The sequence below is a fragment of the Ranitomeya variabilis genome, chromosome 2 (assembly GCF_051348905.1).
Source record: "Ranitomeya variabilis isolate aRanVar5 chromosome 2, aRanVar5.hap1, whole genome shotgun sequence".
NCBI lineage: Eukaryota > Metazoa > Chordata > Amphibia > Anura > Dendrobatidae > Ranitomeya > Ranitomeya variabilis.
Genome location: NC_135233.1, coordinates 117709897 through 117737632, shown reverse-complemented (window position 1 = coordinate 117737632; position 27736 = coordinate 117709897). Strand labels below are relative to the sequence as shown.

At 41.6% G+C, this 27736-nt stretch overlaps 1 protein-coding gene across 10 annotated transcripts in view; it reads right to left on the bottom strand.

Annotated features, from left to right (window-relative positions):
* Positions 1 to 1945: 1945 nt before the first annotated feature.
* NPHP1 (nephrocystin 1) overlaps positions 1946 to 27736 on the bottom strand; it is a 109346-nt gene continuing 83555 nt past the window's right edge. For 6 of the 10 annotated variants that reach the window (XM_077282884.1, XM_077282878.1, XM_077282880.1 and 3 more), the window contains 4 exons: positions 27110 to 27183; positions 10288 to 10341; positions 6989 to 7033; positions 1946 to 3938 (listed from right to left, as the gene is read on the bottom strand). In XM_077282884.1, the coding sequence (XP_077138999.1) occupies positions 3660 to 3938; positions 6989 to 7033; positions 10288 to 10341; positions 27110 to 27183 (452 nt within the window). In that variant the 3' untranslated portion in view covers positions 1946 to 3659. Of the gene's footprint in view, positions 3939 to 6988; positions 7034 to 10258; positions 10342 to 27109; positions 27184 to 27736 lie in introns of all 10 variants that reach the window. The other 4 variants (XM_077282887.1, XM_077282886.1, XM_077282881.1 and 1 more) reach the window with 2 other exon arrangements.

Sequence of the window (27736 nt, the reverse complement as noted above, 5' to 3'; positions counted from 1 at the left end):
AGGCTGTTTGGCATTATCCTATGAGCAACGCCCCCCTTGGCGGATTTAAAAAATAAAGTGCAGAGTAGCTGGAATAAAATAAAAGCAAAAAATGGCCACCTTTCTTGGTTATAGGTCCTCTTTAAACCATAGAGTAAAATCTACAAAAATGTAGTCTATCAGCAAGATAGTGCACCTTAACATTTCCTTATAGATGTTTATCGATACCAGAATCAAACTCCAAGATTTTCAGGTCTAACACCCTGCAACTTCGGTGTATCAGCCCCTCCCACCCCACGACCAGCCACAGGATCTGAATAACCTGAGACAATGCATTACTGAAATAGTGCAGAGTCCATATTTGAGGGTATATGATGGCACTCATCTGGACAGAGCTGGGATTCACGATAGACATCTGCAAAATGTCCAAAATTGTGACAAGACTAAAGACTAAACCATTTTTTCAACTCAGAACACAAAAGTCAAGATATTAATATAACTTTCATTACAAAAGCTTCACTTTTGCCCGAATTAGTTGATGCAAATTGAGTATACCCCACATCAAAAACTACTACATCTAGTATTTTGTATGACCTTCTTTATTTTTAAAGACAGCACCAAGTTTTCTAGGCATGGAATGAACAAGTTGGTGACATGTTGCAACATGTGTCTTTTTCTATTCTTCATGAACAACCCCTTTTAGATCCTGGATGGAGAGTGATGCTCAACTTGTCTCTTCAGAATTCCCCATAGATGTTTGATTCAGGTCCAGATCAGGAGACATACTTGGCCACTGAATCACTTTCACACTGTTCTTCTTCAGAAATGTTAATGTCCTATGAAACCCAGTCTTGTCCAAATTTTAGAAATTGTTCTTGTGTTCAGTGATATATTGATTAAAATCTTATTTTTGCTGGCTTCTGGATTGGGTGAAGGAGGAGTTTCAACTGCATGGCCAAATAGAAAAAAATCAATCTACCCATTGATTCAGACACAAGTGTAATTCAATATTGAGGTTACATTAACCACCTATATGTCCTAATTAGGGCTCCTGGCTACAATATTATTCAAGCGCATCTTTCTGGAATCTTCTAAAATGTGCAAGATACGGTAGAAAAATTGCTTAAGCCAATGTAAAGGTCTGTTGTCAGCTATTACTCAGCAGGTAATGGTTGTTTTCATACATGTGCAGCTCCCACCCACTTGACCAGCTAAGTCCACTTTGCCTTCATAGGGCTGAATGCTTTGATCAATCTTTCTCCCCCTCCCAAGTATCAACTACGAATTGCAATCAACAGTGTCCTACCTAGAGTAATGGCTTTCTAAAAGGTATTGAACACTAGTGGACACCCAGAGCTTATTCATTTCACGGACCCAATTAAAATAAGAACAGTCACTACTCTTCTCTTGTGGCAGCGCCATTCCAGTGACGTTGTGAAAAAAAATGTTGGCAATGTTTTTTCGTCCCATATCACAAACTGTTGCAATTTTCACGAGCCACTGATGCTTTATCTACTATAATTTCCTGATGATTCAGGAAATCCACATGTACGTTAGCAGCAATGATCAGACCCTGACAATATCTTTTGTACTGAAGCATCGCCTGAGCAGCTGTATATAGAAGAGTCACCTGTCATTGTAAACCTGCCTCTGCTGATAAGGAGCTCGCTGAAAACTCTTCCTGAAATGACAACAATGATGAGTTTAAAAAAGTCCCAATGGCAAGTGTGAAAATTGCAAGTTTACTATTTTTTCTTTAAATAAAAAATATTTTTAAAAAGTAACCTGGAACACAAAAAGCTGATTTACACAATATGTAATTTTCTGATGACACATTCCCTTAAAAGCTGCCTTGGATGAAGAATGTGAAATCAGATACTTTATTTTTTTTCACTTTTCAACAATCATGGGACTTTATAAAAGTCTTCTGCTAAACATATACCAGGACACAATGAAAGAGACAGATCATTGTTTAATACTTTATTAAGTACAAAAAAACCTATTCAATAAAAATAATAATAATTGAGGATAAACAAACTAATCACAAACAATCCAACAAAACAATCAAGCGATATCGGTCTTGTAAATAATGTGCTGGATTAAAAAAAAAAAATCATACACTGTTGTGCAAGACATAAATAAATGATGAAACAACATAAATAAAATTGAGGGAAAAAACAATTTAACTTGTGACCATCTGTGACCTAAAATCATGGCTGTTGAGGGGCACCATCTTTATTAAATAATTGTCCAACCATATTTGTCTAAATTGACAGAGTATTATAACGTCCAGCATATCCATAAAATACAGACCTACTCCTCTATGGAATGATTGACACTTAATAGTGTCATATGACTCTTGTGCGACATCTCAGCACTGAGCAGCCACCCTCCAGTTACTGGCATTATTCCCGAGTCACTACATAGTAAGATACCATAAATTATTCAATTAAAGGGGTTTTCCGCTCCAAAATGATAAGTCTGCCATCACTCTGTGTAACTGCAGACTTATGAATTCGCTATTTTCTGAGCCGGGAACGGCAGAAAGCTATGCATTAGACATTAGCCAGTCTAGTGGGCACATCCTCGCTCCATACAAGTGTATGATGCGAGGCCGCACTCACAAGTCAAGGTCTGGCCAGGAGTATGTATAATGCATACGTATTTGCCGGCAAAGTAACCAGAAGATCCCTGCAACATACAGTGCGCTGGGGTGTTTCATAGATCTGCAGTCACACAGAGTGATTGTAGACTTATTGATTTGGATAGGACAACCCCTTTAAAATAAGGGGAGGCTTTTGAAACCTTATATAATTACCCCCCAGAGTGGTGCCATTTTCACATACAGCATTCTGCACACATGTATTATGAAGGAAGCCAACACAATTTGAACTAAAAATTTTTGCATGACCCTATGTAGGGTTAATTAAAGAAACCGCCAGACAATCATGAGTTTTCAGGTTACAGGATCCTCTACAAGACTCAACAAAAACAGGGGTCCAACTCTGTTTATCAGTAAATCAGAAAACAATACATAAAACATAATGGAGGTCAACGTCATTATATCAATTGAGGTAATGGTGGAGTCCCAGAAGAAGCGATGGCGAAACACACGCTGGGATGACACGTGCAAGCTCCCATTGCCTGTATGCACTACTTATTTATGCTTTTATTACAGTGCATGGATTTATCTTACTGACTAACTTCAATGTATGCACCAGCACTTTACAGTCTATTTATTTATATGAATTTTGGGTATGATATATTCATATGTAAGTGGCCAGGTGTGCTTGCACTCTAGTTGGTAAACTTATGAAACCCTCTATGATGTTTTTTTCTTTTATGAATTAGTGTTAGGCCATGTTCACACATTCAGTGTTTGGTCAGTATTTTACATCAGCATTTGTAAACAAAAATTAGACGTGGAACAACCAGAAGAAAAGTGTAATAGAAACAAGTCACTACTTCTGTGTTTATCACCCACTCCTGGTTTTGGCTTACAAATACTGAGGTAAAATACTGACCAAATACTGACCAAATACTGAACGTGGCCATAACCTGGTAACTTCTTGACTCATTTTAGATTTAGACCCCTGTTTTTGTAGGAGCCATATTAATTGAAATGGTGGCCATGGATGGGATTTGGTCAAGCAGGGGTTGAGGATCCTTAACAAGCAAAGTTACAATGTGACAAGAGATGTCCTTGCTGTTTCAAGAAAATCATATGTTATCTCTGAAACATCAAAAGGCTTGTGAAGACTGTCAGGAGACAGCAGGAAATGAATGGCCCCTTCTTTCTCACGATTTTGCTTTAGAAAATCAGCAATTGCTTTCCAGCGTGCAGCTTCAGTCTCATCCTCTGCCCATCTCGGTGCCTGAAGGAACGTGGACTGTAGGAGAGGGTATGCGGTGTCATGGTACACTTGGATGAATGCCGTCTTCATAAATTCAACATCTCTCTATGAAAAAGGTAGACGTAGAGTGAGAGCAGCTTAAACTCCATAATACAGAAAACATTTTTGCGAAAAGCGTTTGCAGACAAATATAATATTTTGCCCTAATTGTAGTGGGGGTTAGTTTGAAAGGGAGAAATGATATTCGATGACATGGAGATGACAAATCCACGCTCCACAACACGGTAATCTGAATCAGTAAATACTGTATTTTTTAGGTTATAAAATGCACTTTTTTCCCCTAAATTTGGAGGGAGAAAATGGGAGTGTGTTTTGTAATCCAAATTGTAGCTGCGAGGGAGCTTACCAGCTGTGGTGGAGCAGGGTCCCAGGGTTGCTGTTGCTGGAGTCAGACGATGGCTGTGGGCCCCAGGCAGGTACGATAAGGTGTTTGGCGGTGCGGGGGCTCTGCCAACATTTTGTGACAGCCCAGAACTCACGTTTCGTACTCTTCCATGCAGTGGACTTTGGGAAAATGGCCACCGTAGGTGACGCATGCGCAAATTTAGATCTTGGCACCGAGATCTCATCTCCTGAGATCTTGGCACTGAGATCTCATCTCCTGATATCTCAACTCCTGAGATCTCAAAGCGATGTACTTAGCGAATGGACACCAGTCATCTTCTGGAGCATCCATACGACATGGACTGAGGATTGCTCTAATCGCCATTGTGTACACATGCTAGGTTATTAGTTGTCAGTGGACCCATCCTTTCTAAGGGCATCTTTGGGATGCGTTACATCTGGTCCTGTGCCATGTTGACTCGGGATCATTACATTACATATAATTTATGCCTGCAGTTATCTATGAGTTGACAAATATTTGACGAACTGACAAAGCGTTATTTTTACCCCTGAGGAAGCCATACATTTTAGCAGCGATACACGTGGGGTTAAGGTTCTCTTCTTATGGAAGAACCAGCTTTGCCATTTTATGCTTTATTATATATCTAAATGAAGATCCTGTTTTTTTATTGTTTGTGATGTTTTGTTTTACTGTTGGATTTAAATGATACCTGAAGTCCAGACATGCCAGATCAGGCCACTGAAGATGAACCGATCGCTTTAGACAACCCTAGTCTATGAATCAGGTCAGGGCTCTCCAGCCATAGACAGGAGCTGCATGAATTTCCTTACTCTCCGGGATACCAGGCTCGCTTTATGATTAACCAACCTGGCGAGATATCACCTGTGCGCCACACACTGCATAAATGACTTCAAGCCAGGTTAGCAAATGAAAAACATGCCAGAGAACCTGGAAGCAAAGTAAATTCAAGCATCTCCTGTCCACGTACACAGAGCCCTGACCTGGCAGACTGGGGTTGGGCAAAGCGATCTGCTCATTTCTACAGGCCACAGTTAATATATTGATAGTGTATTGTATATTAGTCCTGGCTGGAATTCTGGACATTTTTTCAGCTATGTTCACATTGAATGTGTACGTGGCACATCGGCATTATAATAATTATTGATGTAGTACTTTTTCTACATCTGCATACAGTAGCTGAGAGATGCGCCAGAATCATTAAGAAATGCACGCCTCTTACTGAATTTAGTGCATCTTACTTCAGCGCCACCCTTCATTGTGCAAAACGCCAAACTTGATGAATCAGGGCTCATGTATGACAGTCCATACTACAAAGACCTGGTTCTGACTGCAGAGTTTGTAAGTGTTATCTTTCTTCTGAAGTTGTCCTGAACCTTGATATGGTCGTAAATCACCTCTGAGAAGAGTCACAAACTCTACCCCAGAACGAGCTCACTGACAGCACGGTGGCTCAGTGGTTAGCACTGTTGCAACGTTGGCGACCTGGGTTCAAATCCCAATAAATGCAGTGAACCAAAAAGAAAAACATTGAGCAGCAGAGCTCAGGAACACGGAGTCAACTGTGATACGTACTTTGGACAAAAGAATGCCTGACTGCGGATCACGGGTGCTCGCATGAAAAATAGAACTAAATGGCAAACGTGTCACAGAAAAATGCGGCAGCACTCACCGATCCTGGAGTGTTAATAGTCCTTTATTCAAGCATAACAGACCACAACATCTTCACGGCTCGGGGGTGTGCAAGGTAACAAGGGTGTGCAGGGATCGACGAAGGCCGTTTCGCGCTAAGTGTAGCGCTTCTACGGGTCAATGTCTGCTGGGAAGTGACGCTGGAAGAAATAGGTAAACGCATACAAACTCCTCCTACCCAACGTCCCAATCAGACACCGTTAAAGTACATTGTGCAAATGTGTTAAAAACATTTAAAAACAAAACTGGCAACTCTGACCGGGCAGAACACAATGTACTTTAACGGTGTCTGATTGGGACGCGGGGTAGGAGGAGTTTGTATGTGTTTACCTATTTCTTCCAGCGTCACTTACCGGCAGACACTGACCCGTAGAAGCGCTACACTTAGTGCGAAACGGCCATCGTCGATCCCTGCACACCCTTGTAACCTTGCACACCCCCGAGCCGTGAAGATGTTGTGGTCTGTCATGCTTGAATAAAGGACTATTATCACTCCAGGATCGGTGAGTGCTGCCGCATTTTTCTGTGACACGTTTGTAAAATCCCAATAAAGACAAGATCTGCAAGGAGTTTGCATGTTCTCTCCGTGTTTGTGTGGGTTTCCTCCAGGTTCTCCGGTTTCCTTCCACAATCCAAAGACCTACTGGTAGGGAATCTAGATTATGAGCCCCAATGGGGACTGTGATGATAATATCTATAAAGTGTTGGAAGTTAATGGCGTTATATAAGAGAGTAAAATAAATAGCCATTTGGTTTCTGTATCCTCTATGCAGAATAGGTTGACATTTTTCTAATGAAACCCAATTGCAAAAAATGATTTTTAACTGAAAACATATGCATTTCATTATTTTTTAATTGCCCCCCGGAAGAAGTTTATATCCTTATAAATATCATACAGTTTCAGACTGAATTATATTTTAGTTTAGATAAAATTGGGCTTTCTAAAAGTTGATTCCAGGTTTACAAATAGAAATGGAAACAATCATTATTACAGGACACATTACATGCGGTAATAAAGAGCACCATAATGAGATATTACCTTCTCTGATCTCCTCAAAGAGTTTTCTTTTTCTGCCCATCCACTCTAAAGGGTAACAAGGAAAACAATAAAGATATACGGTAAATATATTTCGTTGTACATATGAATAATAATATACTGAGAAATCTATAAGATGATGACCCAAAATGTCATCAAAATGACAGACTCAGGGAGAGGATGGCCAGTATACATTTGTATATGATGGAATTAGAAATCTGTCACAGGAATTCTGGTCATTCTAAGGCCTCATATAGATGTCCATGGTTTCTCACATACGTAAAAAAAACGGTCCATGAGTTTTCAGTGTTTCATTAGTGATTTTCATGTATGAAAAAATAAATAAATTGCAAAGCTTTTCCGATACATTACAATGTAAATCACGGACAGCAAAAGGCTGTAACACTAATGTCGTCCGTGTGCTGTCCATGATTTTTATGGATCTATAAAACTTGTTTAAGTAATTTTGATCTGATCAAAAATGGACTGGTATCCGTAATTTGTTTTTGTGGAAACACGGTCTGTAAAAAAATCACGGATATGTGAACAGCTCCATAGAATATTATGAGCCATTACATGAAAAACGGTTGTCTGAATGACAGCTAAAAAAAAAGTGATTTTCCTAACCCGGCCTTTAGAGGAGGTTTCACTATACATAGACGTGTGTGCACAATTACAGGTGTGAGTTCTGCACACCAATGAGAAAGATGTGCTCAGAGAGGTCTGCGTACTGCAATGCACACAGGTACAGGTCAATGGAATTAATACAAAACAGTGATGTGCTCCGAATATTAACCAAAGCCACCGGTCTCATGTAACGAGGGAAAAATAATCGGTTTTGTTCCCATACGGTAGGCCTGCATTCCCACAGGTTCACATGTAGCACATAACAGGATACCCAGTAATAATAATAGCAATACAGTGTATTTAGAGTACTAGGAGGAATAATAATAGTGAGTGGTTGTAAGCTTCTCATTGCCAGTAAGTTAAAGATAGTCCTACACTTTCAATAGCTGAGAAATATCCTGAGAAATCCCCCCATCTCCTGTCATCTGACTGTGGGTAGGTACCTAGAGTTGAATTTCTAGGCATTAATAATTTGATGGTAGACAACGGATGGGCTGAGACAAACAATCACTCGCTTTCAATGGGAGGAAGTAGGTCATCAACATCACTTGGGATTAGCATGTGAACAAGGAGGATCTCACAAGCATCTGACCAAATAATGTATATTGGTAAGACACTCAACGACAGGGCAACATATAGAACAACTAACACATTACAAATAATGAGTTGCCCCAGATCTGGGCCTAATTTTTTTTTTACAAAAAAAAGGGGACGTCAAGTAGCAAGTATGGGAATGTATAATAAATAATATATTTCTAAGCAAATAGCCATTATCAATTCTTAAAGTGCCCCCCTAGTCAACTGTGTTCTTAAAACCTCAAGGGCAGTACTATACGAAGCCTTTTGATTCAACACTTTAATCATCTGTTCTGCAGCGCTGTCCTTTCTCCTTTTTACCTAGTAGGAATTCATTATCATCGTCTACCATAGACAGTAACATTTGGAATTCAGACTTGGTAGCTCACATAATACTTCCCCTCTACCCTGATAGTTCTCCATCTGAATAGGTGCAGAGGCTGCTGTAATCACAGGATTTTATTAACTAGCAAGGTCCTGCTAAGAATTCTAAGGTCCCGCTAAGAATCGACTTCTGCCAGTTATATAAGACACAAACGCATCATGTGTAAAATAACTAAAGCCTTACTATGTGCTAGACTTCATTGCAAACTTTGCAATTGGGAACCATGATTCCGTTTTAAAGTATAATCATAATGAGTTTTTATGAGGTATAAAAATGTGAAATGTTTTCAGGAGAAATCCCCTTCCCCAGGAATGCAATGAGGGTTTCTGACAAGGTTTTCAAATCCAATACATTTTTTTTAAGCCTTTTGTCATGCAAAGTTTTTTGCAGCCTTTTGACTTGAGAAAGTCAATTGTCCATGGGAAATTCTCATAAAAGAAGTGACGTCACTGCTTTTTTTTCCCGCTATGAGGCTTTCAACACCTCCTTGAGAAGAAAAAAACTAACTAGGTATATGAACAAAAAAATGTATTCAAAGAGTATTTGAAGCTGCTTCAAAATCCATGTAAAAAACTACATGTGAACAAAGCCTAAGGCTGCAGTTAAACCCAACAGTTATATTTAGACACGTTTTTGGTTCTGGCCTGAAGTATCTACAATTAATGGAAGAACCATGCACAGTTCAGTTCAGGAATACCATGTATTCAGCGGCAAAACAGATGGCACTGACCAAAATGACTCCATATGAAACCATAGAATTGGTTTTGAAAATATTTTTACTCCTGCTTTTTTCTACTAGCTAAAGAGATAAGGGACAAGACTTATTAAGGTTCATATCAAATGGCATTTAATAAACTGTGTTGTAACTTTCCTAACAATGAGGCACTGTGTCTTCAGGTCGTTTACAAGAACATCTGAGTGAGCCACCTAAAATGAATTCTGAGGCATAACCGAAAATAGAGATTGCCTAGGCACAGATAGAAAATTAGTGACAAATCCTTCCAACCATCACTTACCACTTGTAGTACTCTTATCATCTCACACATGAAAGGGGCCTTTAGGTGTGACTGCAACCTGTGCAAACCCTACAGCCACACCACGGCCTGTCAAAACTGACTGACAAAACACAAGTTAATTATATTTAAATGTCTCTTCATGAATACATCAAGACTCTACAAACAAATCCCTCAAGAACTATTAGTACTGTACCTGCACAACAGTCTCCCAGGGTGGACACCATACATTACCAGTTTCAGAATCATGCCATCTACTCCTTCCTAAACTCATATATAGACGTTTTCAGATAAGCAAACGATGGCACAGTGCCAAGATGTACCATCACTTGTTGATCAGTAGGGGTCAGATCCCTCGGACCACTGTCAATTGGTAGAAGTTCAATTGCAAGAAACTAGTATTTCTCTGCACAGCTCCTGGATGAGAGGTGCTATACATAACACAAGGACACTGATTGCTGCTTTTCTGTGACTGGTCAGGGTCAGTTCCGTCAGACTTCCACCAATCAGAAAGTAATTTTACCATCAATTGCTAATGTGGAAAATGTCCTGTATAAAGCTATTATGTCACATCTAAAAAGTATTTGGCCGGATAGTTTCTGTTGATGAATATTATATGCTGTTGCAATGGCAAACCCTAATGACCAACAATACCCAGTGATTACTAACCACCTTTAAGCAATTGTTTCAGCAAGTCTTACTTCCTTCTTATTCCTGGAATACGGCAGATGGAAGCGATGAGTAAATGGGTTTTCCTATATAAGCAAATGACGATATATTACTAGGAGATGCAGTCCCACCCAATTGCTAGAAGTACAGTTGCAAGTAGTTGATAGTATTTCTCCTCACTTCTCCTGGTTAGGTCTCAGTCACACGTTTGTGTTTTTTAACGTGTTCGTGATAAAAATTTTTACCAATGCCATCAGTGCTATGGTTCAGTGTGTCATCAGTGTATGGTCCGTACATCCTGGTTTTACCATCAATGTGTCATCAGTGGATGGATAACACCAAGGAGCAATTTTGAACATTATTTTTATTGAGTTATATTTTTCTGCCAATTTAGACTAAAATTGGCATGCTGATTTCAAAACAGCAGTTACGGTAGTTTTCTTCTATCACGTCATTTTTTTCTCTGCAGTTTATCTTAATATGATCTCTCTAGGCTGGATCGAGGGTAGCACTAGCGCTCTCCTGTTCGCTTGAAAGCGAACCGCCCTAGAGTGGAGAGAGGTGGAGGACGACCAGGGTGACCGACAACAGGATGTTATTTCAGTTACATGTGATACAGTGTGGCAAGAGGTTGTGTGCCACTCTGTATAGTAAAACATATTCCAGAATTCTGTATAAAAGGAGTTAGCAGAATTTATTTTTTTATTTACGCACTTATTTCCTTTCTTTCAGGTCTGTCCGTCTCTGTTATTTCTCATCGCAAGTGCCTAAACAGCCCTGATTAATTTAGTTTCACCAATCCCAGTCAAACGACAAACATCAACAACAATTGCCAAGCAAGCAAATGCATATTTCAAAATAAAACTTGGTGATCAAAATAAGTCTTGGGCCCATCACAAGACTTGGGCCCATCACAAGAGTTTACGAATGTGAATGAAGAGAATACGTGATAAGATGCCATTTAGTTTACCTACACTGGTTACAAAAAGTATTCAGACCCCTTTAAATTTTTCACTCTCACACATAGCCATTTCGTAAATTCAAAAAAGTTCATTTTTTCTTATTAATGTACATTCTGCACCCCATATTGATTGAAAAAAAGAAATGTAGAAATTTTTGCAAATTTATTAAAAAAGAAAAACTGAAATATCACATGGTCTTAAGTATTCAGACCCTTTGCTCAGTATTGAGTAGAAGCACCCTTTTGAGCTAGTACAGCTATGAGTCTTCTTGGGAATGATGCAACAAGTTTTTCACACCTGGATTTGGGGATCCTCTGCCATTCTTCCTTGCAGATCCTCTCCAGTTCCATCAGGATGGATGGTGAACATTGGTGGACAGCCATTTTCAGGTCTCTCCAGAGATGCTCAATTGGGTTTAGGTCAGGGCTCTGGCTGGACCAGTCAAGAATGGTCACAGAGTTGATCTCAAGCCACTCCTTTGTTATTTTAGCTGTTCTTATTGTCATTGTCTTGTTGGAAGGTGAACCTTCGGCCAAGTCTGAGGTCCAGAGCACTCAGGAAGAGATTTTCATCCAGGATATCCATGTACTTGGCTGCATTTATGTTTCCTTCAATGGCAACCAGTCGTCCTGTCCCTGCAGCTGAAAAACACCCCCATAGCATGATGCTGCCACCACCATGTTTCACTGCTGGGATTGTATTGGGCAGGTGATGAGCAGTGCCTGGTTTTCTCCACACATACCGCTTAGAATTATCACCAAAAAGGTCTATCTTCATCTCATCAGAGCAGAGAATGTTATTTCTCATAGTCTGCGAGTCCTCCATGTGTTTTTAACAAACTCAGTGTGGGCTTTAATATGTCTTGCACTGAGGAGAGGCTTCCGTCAGGCCACTCTGACATAAAGGCCTGACTGGTGGAGGGCTGAAGGGAATAGTTGAATTTGTGAAACTTTCTCCCATCTCCCTGCTGCATTTCTGGAACTCAGCAACAGTGATCTTGGGGTTCTTCTTTACCTCTCTCACCAAGGCTCATCTCCCACGATTGCTCAGTGTGGCTGGACGGCCAGGTCTAGGAAGACTTTTGGTGGCCCCAAACTTCTTCCATTTAAGGATTAAGGAGGCCACTGTGCTCTTAGGAACCTTGAGTAATGCAGACATTCTTTTGTAACCTTGGTCAGATCTGTGCCTTGCTACAATTCTGTCTCTGAGCTCCTTGGCCAGCTTCTTTGACCTCATATGTAATAATTATAGGGGATAACTCAGGAGACTCTTTGCGTGGAACAAGACAACTACAGGACACAGTTTTATAAGTGGTAAAGTCTATATTATCACATGGTGATTCAAACAGGTGCAGAGAGAAACTCAAGTCCACAACACTTGGTGCAAATATCACCAAGTCTATAGGAAACTTCAGAAGAAAATGCAATCACGCAGAAAGTCTATGAAGCACAATTATTCTTGAGGATACTTGACACGAATAAGTCCTTGCTTAGTCCACAACACAGATAGATATGCTTATAAGGCAGTTCAAATAATATCTTAGCTCAACCAGGGAGGTCTGGGTAATAGTCTCAGGTTCTTGCAGAGCAGAAACAGCTTACATGTCCAGCAAATGCAGATGGAAGCAAACACGAGCAGCAGATGAAGGCGGATTACTGGAACTGGTGTATGCAGCAGGAACTCAGAGCAGAGTAGCAGGATAACCCCACAGGTTCACAGGAGCAGGTATATAGCCAGGGAGTCACCAGAGGTCAGGAGCTGGATGCAAGGCAGAATACTCTAGCACAGACTGAAGGCTGGGGTGGAGTTTTATAGCAGGAAGACACAGTGCACATGAGACCAAAGACGCCATCTTGGAAAAGGGCAGTAATGCACAAAAAGGTAATAAAAAATGTTCAGAGTCCTGACATTACTCCCTCCTTAGAAGCGGCCTCAGGATGATCCTGGACCTGGTTTCTCAGGGAATCTCTGATGAAAATGAGAAATCTTCTGTTGGGCATTGATGTTTTCCACAGGTTCCCAAGAGTCTTCCTCAGGGGGATATCCCTGCCATCTTATCAGATATTGGAGCCGATTCCTGCGAATCCTGGAATCAACAATTTCCTCCACCACAAATTGTTCTTGCCCATCAATCACCACAGGCTGCGGAGGTGGCACAATACGTTCCTGGAAAGTATGAGGAGATACAGGCTTTAGTAAAGATACATGAAAAACTGGGTGTACCTTCATAGTCCTAGGCAGCTTCAGCCGGCAGGCCACAGAGCTCACAATACCGTTGATCTTGAAAGGGCCAATGAATTTCTGTCCAAGTTTTTGTGAAGGAACGTTTAACTTCAGATTCTTAGTTGCTAACCACACTGAATCTCCTACCTTGAACATGGGTGCAGGTTTCCGGAATCGATCAGCTGATCTCTTATAACGTTCTTGAGCTGTGGTCAGGGATTCCTTCAGAACCTCCAGATTTTGCCTCAACGCAGTCAGCCTTTCCTCCACTGCTGGAACCGGAGAAATAATTGGAGACCTAGGTAAGATACACAGATGATAACCCAGATTGGCAAAGAAAGGTGTAAATTTAGTGGAGGCGCTCTGAGAATTGTTATATGAAAATTCGGCTAATGGCAGCAACTCCAACAAATCATCCTGGAGATGGCTGACATAGCATCTTAGATATTGTTCCAGCGTCTGGTTGGTACGCTCAGTCTGACCATTTGTCTGGGGATGATAAGCGGAAGAGAGACAGACATTAATATTGAGTGCAGAGCAAAACCCCTTCCAGAATCTTGAAGTGAACTGCACTCCACGGTCAGAGATGATCTCATCCGGAACCCCATGCAACCGAAACACATTCTGTATAACGAAGTTCACTTTATCTTTAGCTGAGGGGAGGCCGGTGCACGGAACAAAATGAGCAGCTTTAGTCAGGCAATCAACTACCACCTGCACTCCTTCCACAAGTCCTGATCGTGGATAACTCCGATGAAATTGGCATCAGATAGAATGGTCTTGGACGGGGCTCCAGGTACGGAATCCGCAGCATGGATTCGGGATAAAGCATCAGCCTTCCCATTACGAGAACCTGGACGGAACGAGATAACAAAGTTAAATTGATTTAAAAATAAGTTCCAACGAGCCTGACAAGGAGAAAGACATCTAGCGGATTTAAGGAACTCTAAATTGCGATGGTCAGTTAGCACTATGATCTGTTGTGCAGCTCCTTGCAGATGATGCCTCCATTCTTTGAAAGCCGCAATAATAGCCAGCAATTCCTTGTCTCCCACGTCGTAATTCTTCTCTGCTGAGGTTAGTCTACGGGAAAAGAAAGCACAAGGATGTAGCAGACCCTTCTCTCTAGTTCTTTGGGAGAGAATAGCCCCCAAAGCATTATCAGAAGCGTCCACCTCCACAATTAAAGAAAGTGTTGGATCTGGGTGTATCAACAGCGGTGCTGATGTGAAACAGATCTTAAGCCGATCAAAAGCTTCTTGAGCCTGTGATGACCACTTAAAGGGCTTTTCCTTCTTTGTCAAGAAAGTAATGGGAAGGACAATATCAGAAAAATTTCGAATGAAGCGTCTGTAGAAATTTGCAAAACCAATAAAATGTTGGACCTCCTTAACGTTCTTGGGTACCGGCCAGTCAAGGATAGCCTGAATCTTACCAGATTCCATGTTCAGCCCCTGGGTAGAAATGATATAACCTAAGAACTGTATCTCAGAACGATGGAACTCGCATTTCTCCGGCTTAATATACAGATGGTTCTCTTTCAGACGTCTTAAAACAGTTTTGACATGTTCTTCATGTTCCTGTAGAGAGTCAGAAAAGATTAGTATATCGTCCAAATAGATTACCACAAACTGGTCCAACAAATCTCTGAAAATGTCATTAGCAAGGTGTTGAAATGTTGCAGGGGCGTTACAAAGACCGAAGGGCATCACAAGAGATTCAAAGTGTCCATACCGGCATCTGAATGCTGTCTTCCACTCATCCCCTGGACGAATACGCACCAAATTATAAGCCCCACGAAGATCCAGTTTAGAGAACACCTTAGCATGGCGGACTCTTTCCAGTAATTCGGGAATCAGAGGCAAAGGGTAACGGTTTCGTACGGTTACCTTATTAAGTTCCCGATAGTCAACACAGGGTCTCAGGGTCCCATCCTTCTTCTTTACAAAAAAGATAGATGCCCCTGCTGGTGAGGAAGGACGTATGAAGCCTTTGGCCAGATTTTCATCAATATACTCCTTTAAGGCTTGAAGCTCAGGTGCCACCAAAGGGTATACGTTACCAAAAGGAATAGCTGCCCCAGGAAGCAACTCAATGGGACAGTCATAATGCCTGTGTGGAGGAAGCTGATCAGCATTCTTCTTGTCACAGATGTCAGAGAACTCTTTATATGCTGGAGGTAAAGAAAATACCTGTACATGTGGTTCCGTAGCAGTGGACTCAGGGACAGCTTCTGTTAACGCTGAGTTGCTCCTTGTTGGAAAGATAATCTCCTTGGTCACCCAGTTGATAATTGGGTTCTGAGAACGTAACCAAGGAATGCCTAAAATCACAGGAAAATGAGAAGAAATTAGCAATAAAGAAAGTTGCTCCTGATGATTAGGCTCCAACAAAATTTCAAGGGGTACGGTCTCCTGATCCACAGGCCCAGAGATTAAAGGTGACCCATCCACTGTTTCCATGGTAATTGGGGAGGCTCTTTGCTGAATTTCAATACCATGTTCCTTGGCAAATGCAAAATCCATGAAATTGCCACCTACACCAGAGTCAATCATAGCTGCACTGGAAATCCACTGTCCTGAACACAGGATCTTAATAGGGAGAGAACAGTGAGAGTTCTTTTCCTTAAGCTCCTTGGGGGGTGAAGTCATAGAAAGTGAATGGAATACAGCACTTAAAGGCAGGCTACATTCAGAGATGTCAGATTCGTCATCACAGTTGTCATACTCCCCTACTGCCGTCTAGGACACTTAGGACAATTGATCAAGAAGTGGTCAGACTGGCCGCTTTAGAAACATAGACTTTCACGAAGGCGATGCTCCCGGCGCTCATTGATCTCGCGCCTCTGAACGGAATCAATTTGCATGGGCACCTCCTCCACCTCCCGAGATGTTTTATCTGCAGGCTCTTTGGAAGGAAGGGAAAAGTTAGAAATACGGTTATATGCAGCAAACTTCTCCTGCCTACGCTCAGTAAGGCGAATGTCAATGCGCACACAATGCTGTATAAATGTCTCTAGCTCTTGTGGTGACTCAGAGCGAGCTATTTCATCTTTTACAATACTAGACAAACCCCTTTTAAAAATAGGCAATTGTGCATAACTGTCCCAATTGGTATCTACCGCTAATCTCCTGAATTCAGTAGCATACTCAATAACAGAACGTTTTGCCTGGCGTAAAGACAATAAAGCAGATTCAGCGGTTGCACTGCGATTAGGATCATCAAAAATTAATGCCATAGTGGCCAAGAAATCATCCAAGTTATTTAACCGTGGGTCACGAGACTCAATCATCGGATTCGCCCAGGCGAGCGCTCGTGCGGTCAGCAGCATTATTACACACAATACTTTGGATCTATCATTAGGAAAACGGTCAGCATGCACATCAAAATATAGCATACATTGATTCACAAAGCCACGAAATTTGTCGCGATCACCATTAAATCTGAATGGGGGCAACTTAGGTGGGCTAGCTGGTGGCGGTTGCCCAGAGGGAAAAGTCGCTTGTGCAGCTATTTGTGTGCTTATGTCCTGAAAAGCCCGTACATACTGGGACTCTATGCCAGCAAGTTTGTTTTCCTGGGCTGCCATGCGGGTGCTTAAGTCCTGCAAAGTCTGTCCAAACACTTGTTGATTGAGTTCAAAGCTTCCAAACTGCTTTTGCAGACCTTCCACATCTTTCTGCAGTGATCTAATTATGGAAAACACCTGCTCTAGTCTGCTTTCTGCAGTCATTGTTCCAGCAGTCTCCTTTTTTTTTTAGGCTAGAGTATCCTGTAATAATTATAGGGAATAACTCAGGAGACTCTTTGCGTGGAACAAGACAACTACAGGACACAGTTTTATAAGTGGTAAAGTCTATATTATCACACGGTGATTCAAACAGTTGCAGAGAGAAACTCAAGTCCACAACACTTGGTGCAAATATCACCAAGTCTATAGGAAACTTCAGAGGAAAATGCAATCACGCAGAAAGTCTATGAAGCACAATTATTCTTTTTTTTAATTTAAATAGGTTTTTATTAAGAATAAACAAAGAGCATTACATTTCAATAACTTTTCAATTTGTTACATACAAATTTTTTTCATTTTCCATCAACCCCAACATTCCCAACCTCCCCCCTCCCCAAAAGACAGCTCATCATTATTGAAACTTCGATATCTGCTATTAATGTTATACCATTCCACTTATCTCAGTTGTGACCGCTTATTCATCTAGTAATTTCAACCATTCAAAGGCCCTCAGCTCCCCATTCATTTTTCCCACTATCCCAACTCAAACCACGGAAACCACATTTTATCAAACGTTTCTATTTTCCCGCGTCTCTTGTAAACCCCCTTTTCTAGTTCAAGACCATGTTTAACATATTGGAGGAATTCTCTCCTAGAGGGCGGATCCTCCTTAATCCAGTTCCGTGCTATCACCTTCCGAGCCATATATAGTATCCTAGCAATTGCTATCTTCCCAGCATTTTCCACTCCAATTTCATCCACATATCCCAGTAAACATACAATCGGGTCTCTCGGGACCCTACATCTATATGCACCTTCCACTCTACTCAGAACCACCAACCAGAAACCAGCCAGTCTTGGACACGTCCACATCATATGGTATATTCCTGCATTCTCAGACCTACATCTCGGGCACTCAGAGTCAGCACGCAGCCCCGCTTTATAAAGAATTTCCGGAGATTTATAGACTCTATGCAAAATATAAAGCTGCGACAACCTATACGGCTCACTTAGTGAAACGCGTGGAACCTACTCCAGCACCGACTCCCAGGTCTCATTCTCCATTGGGCCTAGATCTCTTTCCCATTTAGCTCTCGCTTTTATAGGAAAGTCCAACAAATGTGTATGCAATAGGTCTTTATACAGGGTGGAGATAACTCCCCTTGTAGTCCCGTCACCACATACATATTCCAATACAATGTCTTCTTGAATTCTGAGTCCAGCGTCCCTATTTTGAGCTCCAAAAGCGTGTCTCATCTGAGCATATTGATATTCCCCGGAGGGTTTTAGCCCGAATTCTGCCTGCAACTGGGAAAATTATTTTAATACTCGTTGTTGAACTATCTGACTAACATAACAGATTCCTTTAGCCTGCCACTCCGCCAGCACCCCCAGAGCCGCAAATTCCACTAAATTTTTATTAAGCCATAGCGGTGTGAATCTAGTCAATTCCGTAACTCCCCGAATATGCTTCAGTTTGTTCCACAACTTATTTATCAGGAACATGGTTGGATATAATTTTCCCAAAGCTCCCAAGGAGCCATCCTCCAAACACTGCACCACCGGGCGTCTGCTTGTCACCCCCTCCATCAATTTTTGTACCGCACCTGAAGACGCCATCCGCTCACAACCCTTCAAATGCTGACTCTGAGCTGCAAGAAAATATAGTTCCGGATTGGGCAGAGCCAAACCACCATCTTCCTTGGGTCGCTGAAGCGTCTCCAGGCTAATACGTGAGTACTTTCTCCCCCATATCAAACTTCTAAAAAGGGCATTTATCTGACGAAATTTCCCACGTGGGATCCAAACTGGCGCATTATGAAAAACATATAGTAATTTAGGCATCAAAACCATTTTAATAAGGTTGACCCTTCCTACCACCGACAAGTGCAACTTATTCCACGCATCCACTTTCGCCTTTAGCACTCCCATAACAGGAGTCAAATTCCTTTGTAAATATTCCGTAACTGGCACCGAGATCCATATTCCAAGATATTTAAAATGAGATGCAACTTTAAGCCTCCCCTCTCCCAATAACTCATTCTCATTCTCTCCCACACCATCTACCTTGAATAAGACCGATTTGTCCCAGTTTATCGTCAGTCCCGACCACGAGCCAAATCTCTCAATAATCTCAATGGCTCCTTTCAAAGATTCATCTGGGTCAGCCAAAAACAACAAAACATCATCCGCGTACAACGCTATCTTTTCCTCAACCTCCCCATATTTAAACCCAGGAACCCCCTCAGATTGCCGAATCTTGGCCGCCAATGGCTCCACAGCCAGAGCAAACAAAAGAGGCGAAAGCGGGCACCCCTGTCTTGTACCCCTAGCCAGCTTTATAGGTTGAGACAGTTCCCCGTTTACTCTAATTCTAGCTGTCGGTGATGAATATAGGAGCTGGATCCAAGACACAAATTGCGGCCCAATACCCATACACGTCAGCACCTGCCATAGATATTCCCACTCCACACTGTCAAACGCCTTATGGGCATCCAAAGACGCAATAACCCTTCGACCACAGTTGTCAGAACTCATCTGAAGATTCATGTACAGCCTCCGCAGATTAACCGCCGTAGATCTATCAGGCATAAAGCCAGACTGATCCGGATGCACAAGGTTAGTGATGACACCAGACAAACGAGAAGCCAACACCTTAGTTAAAATTTTAACATCTATGGTTAACAAAGATATTGGACGATATGACTCAGGTTTTCCCAGATCTTTATCTTCCTTCGGAATAACCACTATAATGGCCTCCCTCATAGAGGCCGGCAGACACCCTTGACACCTAGCTTCCTCCAGAACCGACTTTAATCTAGGAATCAACACGTCTTCCAAACTTTTATAAATTTCAGCGGGCAGCCCATCAACCCCCGGCGCCTTCCCATTGGCCATGGATTTCAGTGCCCGACTCAGTTCCTCCTCAGTGATAGGGGCTTCCAAGCTCACTCTATCCACTTCACTCAATGTCGGTAATTCCAGACTCTCCAAAAAATTTACTACTTCTCCAACCGACCCCTCTACCCGGGAGGAATATAAGTCCGCATAGAAGTCCGCAAAAATCTTTAAAATCTCAGATGTCTCAGTAACCCCGTTTCCATCAGCAGCTGCTATTGAATGGACAAATGAGGAGCCCCTCTGAGCAGAGGCCACCAACGATAACATATGGCCCACAGTCTCTCCCTCCTGATAATAAGTCACCTTTTGAAAATCCCGCTTCCTTTCAGCTTTACTCAAAATAATTTTTTCCATTTGATTTTGCGCTATTTTCAATCTCTTCCCAGCCTCAGGAGTTCCTAACACTACCATTTCATCTTCTGCAGCCCTCAACCCATCAACCGCCACCCTCTCTGCCTCCCTCGTCCTCCGCTTACACCTACTAATGTCCCTAAAGAGTAACCCTCTCAGATACGCCTTCATTGCATCCCAAACAATAATAGCCTCTGTACTCCCTTCGTTTAAAACAAAGAATTCCGTTACCTCCTGTCCTATACATTCCAAATCTATACTATGTAACCAATTAGGATGGATCTTCCATTCTCTCCTACTTACGGCCTGCGCCCTCGACTATCCAAGCTCCACCTCAATTGGACTGTGGTCCGACAGTGCTCTCGGCAGATACCGCACCTCCCCCACCATTGTGTCCAGCAGACGATTACCCAATGCCATATCAATTCTGGATAACGTAGCATGAGCTGGAGAATAACATGAATACCCTCTCTCTCCAACATGTCTAACTCTCCACAGGTCAATCATACCAATTTCACCGACATAGGTTCCAAATGGTGTCGTGTGTCCCCCTGACCTATTCTGGGTGTTCTTATTTTTATCCCAAAAGTCATCGCAAATATTATTCAAATCTCCAATAATTAACAATGGCATCGGTCCCCAGCGTTCCACTCTTTCCAGTACCTCTCTAATCTTCCTGCTTGAATAGGGAGGTGGAATATACATTGCCGCCACACACACCCTCACTCCACACAACAAGCAGTGTATTACCACATATTGACCATCCACATCCACACATACCTTAACCTCTTCGTACTGCACTCCCACCGGTACTAAGATTGACACCCCTCGCGAGTACGTCGAAAAGGTAGAATGATATCCCTTCTGAATCCAACGCCTATTTAGTACATCCACCCTCTCCCGTACCAAATGCGTCTCCAGCAAGCATATCATAGAAGCCCGTTGGTCTCTTGCATACTGTAAACTCGCAGCTCGCCTAGACTTATCCGCCAGACCTCTCACATTCCAGCTAAGTATCTTAAAGTGGCCTCCCATCATGTGACTCATCATCTAACTTTTTATCATTACACTTGATCGTGAGCTGTCTAACTTCCCTCCCCTCCCCTGCCAAGCCCCTCCTCCCCCCCTATCCCCCCCGAAACAAAACATTCTAACTCTTTTCAAGAGTGGGGCGCCATCACCCATTGCGAACACTCTTGCTAACGATATCATCTCAACCCGCCTCCAGCTACTGTTTATAATCAGATTCGGCGCCATTTTCAACAGAACAAAGGATTCCAACTTATATTAAAGTACAACAGCGAAGGAACTAAACAAATTTTAGTACGCGCAAACCTTCCCTCCCCCTAACCCAACAGCCCCGGTAACAAACCCAGGCCATTTAATTATAGATGCCCATCTCCACCCACAAACTTTAACATCTCTTTAGCAAATACACCATCAATCACAATTCACTTTCCTTTTGACAGTAAAATATCTCCCAACCGGATCCCTCCCCTAGTTCAATCTCCCTTTCCTTTAAGTCTCTTAGCATTGATATCGATCCACTGAGTAGCGTCCCCCGGCGTCTGAAAAAAATGAACCTTATCAAACGCGACCACTCTCAGACGCGCTGGAAACATCATGGAGTATTGCACCCCCAGTTCCCTCAACCGTCTCTTGATACCCGTGAACATCATTCGTTGTTTCTGGACCATAGCGGAATAGTCAGGGTAGATAGCAATCCGTTGACCTTCGACTGTCAAATCCGTCATATCTCTAGCCTTCCTCAGGATAATGTCTCTGTCGCTATAATTAAGAATTTTTGCAATCATGGTGCGAGGATTCGCTCCAGGGACAGGTGGTTTCGGAGGGATCCTATGAGCTCTCTCCACTGCAAAAACTTTTGTCAGCACTGCCTCTCCAAAGGTCTCCAGCAGCCAGCTTTCAATATATTCAGTGGGATTTCTTCCCCCAGCTTTTTCAGGGATACCCACTATACGTATGTTATTTCTTCTGGACCTATTCTCCAGGTCCTCGTTCTTTGCAGCCAGCTCTGATATTGCTTGAGCAAACTTTTTCTCAGCTTTTTGCAGCTGCACTATATGATCTTCCGCAGTGCTCACTCTCTCCTCAACCTCCCCCACACGCTTGTCTATCTTCTGCAGGGCAGCGTTTATTTGAACAGTGTCCCCCTTAACATCCTGTAACTGCTGGGTCAGGGACTGCTTGCATGAAGACACCAACACAAAAACGTCTCTTAGAGTGGGCTCTGCACCTGGCACACCATCTCCAGATCCCTCTTCTACCACCGCCATGACACCATCTCCGCTCCCCTGTTGTACCTCTTGTTCCTCTGCTGGGCCCTCCTCCTCCGTATCAGCTCCCCCTTCCTCCTCTGCCTCCTCCGCAGCTTCAACTCTCGCAAATTGCTGGAGCTTCGCCGCTGCCGTCATTCGTCTCTGGCATGCAGCGTTCTCCTTCTCTGCCTTCTCCCTTGCATCGGAGCCATCTTGGCCAGCGCCTGCCTCTCCAGCTCCGGCGTCCTTCTGCCTTCTTCTGGTCATAATTACTGACCCCGGGGCTGCCGCCGCTCACCGCTGTACTTCCTGGATCCTCCAACAGCCGGTAAGCACCGTTCGAAGACAAACACCGGCCTTAAGCAGGATTTTATATAAACTCAGCAGCCGGAGCGCTCAGCCACACGACCGCTCACATGGACATTCAGGCCACGCCCCTAAGCACAATTATTCTTGAGGATACTTGACACGAATAAGTCCTTGCTTAGTCCACAACACAGATAGATATGCTTATAAGGCAGTTCAAATAATATCTTAGCTCAACCAGGGAGGTCTGGGTAATAGTCTCAGGTTCTTGCAGAGCAGAAACAGCTTACATGTCCAGCAAATGCAGATGGAAGCAAACACGAGCAGCAGATGAAGGCGGATTACTGGAACTGGTGTATGCAGCAGGAACTCAGAGCAGAGTAGCAGGATAACCCCACAGGTTCACAGGAGCAGGTATATAGCCAGGGAGTCACCAGAGGTCAGGAGCTGGATGCAAGGCAGAATACTCTAGCACAGACTGAAGGCTGGGGTGGAGTTTTATAGCAGGAAGACATAGTGCACATGAGACCAAAGACGCCATCTTGGAAAAGGGCAGTAATGCACAAAAAGGTAATAAAAAATGTTCAGAGTCCTGACATCATAATTCTCAGTTGGTCTGATATACACTGTGAGCTGTAAGGTATTATATAGACAGGTGTGTGCCTTTCCAAATCAAGTCCTATCAGTTTAATTAAACACAGCTGGACTCCAATGAAGGAGAAGAACCATCTCAAGGAGGATCACAAGGAAATGGACAGCATGTGACTTAAATATGAGTGTCTGAGCAAAGGGTCTGAATACTTATGACCGTGTGATATTTCAGTTTTTCTTTCTAAATACATTTGCAAGAATGTCTACATTTCTGGTTTTTTTTCAGTCAAGATGGGGTGCAGAGTGTACATTAATGAGAAAAAAATTAACTTTTTTGAATTCACCAAATGGCTGCAATGAACCAAAGAGTGAAAATGTAAAGGGGTCTGAATACTTTCCGTACCCACTGTATGGTTTGGCTAAAGCCAAGAGATCATTCTAGTGACTGTTACTTTTGTAAAGTGAAAACTTCAGGTATTCAAAAAGAAAAATAAATTTTAAATATAATATCCTTGTTTACCATTAGCTGTATGTCCAGTTTTCCCTAGAACTACCTTCTTTTTCAAGAGCAGCATTATGGTAAAGAATAAAGTGACAACAATTATGAAGATTTTGAAATTGAAGATGTCTCCTCCGTTCATTAGGAATTTGATCAGCATGAGTTGAACGATTTCGTATGAGATTTGAGACTATCAAAAAAGGCTTCATCAAGAATGCATGAGAAAAACTTGCTTAAAAAGGGAGCAAAGGTATCCTACTTTCAATCCAGAAAAAGTGAATTTCTGCAATACATGAGAAGTGACAGTGGTTTTGTGCATTGTCATTGAGGAATTACAATCGATAACTCAAATTAATGGCCACTGTTTATTGATAGCTGAAAGCGGAGCTTAAAGTATGTCCTCTTCCACAATGACAATTTATTTGGTGCAGTCCCAATTGGCTATTCATTTTCTCTTTGTGACGAATACGGAGACACAAAGAAAGTCATTGAGCTGTTACAATATCACAAACACAATTGGATCATCCGTGCTGCCCTTAAAATGTTATGGTTACTTCTTGGTCAGCAATGTGGATACACCAAGTGTCTTTGTTTTCTGTGCATATGGGACAGCAGAGCTCATGAGACGCATTGGGTCGAGAGGAATTGGCTTCCAAGATCTGACCTCAAACCTGGTGATCCAAACATTCTACATGAGCCACTTGTCAGAAAGAACATTATATTCCCACCTCTGCACATGAAACTTGGTCTCATGAAGCAATTCATTAAAGCTTTGCCAGCTGATGGATACTTTCATGTACCTCAAGTTGACATTTCCTAGTCTGTCATTTGAAAAAATAAAGGTCGGTGTGTTTGATGGTCCACAGATTCGGCAGCTCATCAACAATGAACATTTCATAGGGACAATGTCAGAATACCAAAAGAAAGCTTGGTTATCATTTAAAGACCAAGTCAAGGACTTTCTTGGAAATTTCACGAGCAATCAATTACATCGAAATTGTCCAGAAACTCAAAGAGAGCTACAAAATGCTTGGTTGCAACATGAGCATAGAGGTGCATTTTGTGCAAAGCCGTGTTGCTACCTTCCCTGAAAACCTTTTGTCCAGAGATTGAACCCTCTAGGAGAAGCTAAAAACCTAAAATTTTACCTACTACTTGCACACAATTTTACTTACAGTAACAATATATCCTTTTGTATGAACAAAATAGCATTACGTAAACATTGCATTCAGGTTATTTTTTGCATTATTTTCCATTGTATGTACATTTTGAATGGTATTGGAGGGTATCCTATAGCCCAAAAAGTTCTTGTGATAGAAAAACCTGTGGTCAACTTTGGATTCAGAAGCCAAAAGTTAGTCAAAAACAAGTGGCAGATCTAACTCAATGAAAATGTTGTTTCCCACTGTAAAAAATTACAATGCTTCTTCTATGTGGACAGCACACAAATGACACACTGATGCCATCTGTGTGCTTTACGTGTTTTTCATAGAACCATAGATTTGTCTTAGCCCTTTTCATCCATAATACTGGAAAAAAAATCAGACATGTGAACCGCACCATAGATTATAATGGGTATGTGCTGTATCTTAACACTAGTGCTGTGCAGAAAAAATATTCGATCAAAGTATTGAAATCCCTTCTTTCCTATGACATAATTCACATTAGTGTGCACCACTTAAGAGAAGTATAGATAAAAGGGAAGAAAGAGGGGATATAAAGAATGTAACTATAATATAATCTTTACTACTTATCAAAATACTTTATTTTAATAAAAAAAAATCACACTAAGTCCTGGCAATTAGGCACAGGTTATAACACTCGATGGACCATAACCGTCTGCCCGAACATCTACCGTATGTCATTATATGCACAGCTGTGGGTCAATACCAAGTCCTGACATGATCATGTTGTCAAGCCCCCTTACTAAAGGTTACCATGTGTCCACATGCTTTCTTAGGGTATGTGCCAAGTTCAGTAATACTGGAGTGTTGGCAGTAAAAACGCTGCTAAAAATATGTACGTTTGTGACATGTTTTTGATAATTTTCTTATCAATCATTTGAATGGGTGAAAAACATTGCAAAAAATGCTGAAATAATTCACATGCTGCAGATGTGAAACTGCATGGAATTAATAAGCCGTGTGTGCATGAGATTTCAGAAATATCATTTTGCCATTTTCAATGTACAAAATCAATCTTGTTTATACACATAAAGGTTATCCTTTTGCAGATTGCTGGTCAATGCAGCTGCGAATCGATTTGCTAGGTAAGAAATTAGCTTTTGACATATTTAAGTAGATAATAAGCTATTTAATTCGGGCCTTACTTATAAGAATCTATTCATCAATAAATCAGATGGTAGAAATTGCAAATAACATGAATTCACAATTCTTTTCCTTCACTTGTTATTTAGTCATGCAAAAAATTGCTTACTGCAATTTGACTTTTAAAGGAATGTCCAATAATTACCTTAATGCAGCTGAAAATGAATTTCCCAAAGTGGCCATTCTCACTGCGAAAGTTGGTCTGTGCGGCCACCAAACACAGAAATCAATAGGGCAATTGGAAACAATCAGTATTTCAATGTGGTCTCATTCATTTTTTGACAAGTGCAACCATTGAAAAACTAAAAAAGCTTCTTATTCTGGGTGATGATGGGATTGCCTGGTGTCGGATACCCAGTCATAATACTTTTATGTGTTTTATTAGACATAACTAAATTATTCTGGTTTACAATTTTCTACTTTCTACATACTTTCAAGATTCCCAGCTTAAGTCTTGAGGATACAAATCTGTACTGATCAAGTGATGGACACGTGATAGATTTTAGTTAGTAAAAATGGTTACTTAGAAAGTAATGACTTCTAGCAGGCTGATTCTGCTCTATGAGGTTGATAGAATGAATGCTGTTACATAGTCTGGTAGACACAAAGATGGCAGAAGATGTGAATGAAGGGAAGGGGTACAGGTTCACTTGTGTTCAATGTCTTGTGCAAATTATTGACTGACCCTTAAAGCATCCATGACATCTGTCTGTTCCATAAGTCTGGGAAAAGTTGCCAGCACAGGATTGCAAATCAAATCTGAAACAAAAATAAAAATTCAAACTATGAACATATTCACCCAAGAATAGTTTTAGAAATCAAACCAACTTTTTTTTGTCACATTTGAATAGTAAATCATCTGTGACCTAAGCGAAGTGATAATGATTACATATGTTCACACCAGCTATTTTAAAAACATGATTTCAATTGTAGGGAAGGAGATTATCTACTTACAGCTAAGTCCACATCTGCACTATTTTTTTTAAGTCTTTACTAAACCTAAAGCTTAGATATAGACAAAGCCTAGTTCTGGTCATTATGACTTGTATCGTTCATTATCACAAGTTTACTCCTCGGCAGAATCTATGATTCATTCTTAGTTGTCTCAGAGCTGGTGGGTGGAGACTTGCTGTTATTATATCTCCCATACACACAGATATGAGGGATTCCTGCTTTCCTGTCTCTATTTTGCACAATTTCAGAAGCAGCAGTAGCACAGAGTACATTATACAGGAGTACTGAGCAGTGAAGCTGTGAGCCCAGCACTGAAATGGATTACTGTATTTTTTCGCATTATAAGATGCACTTTTTT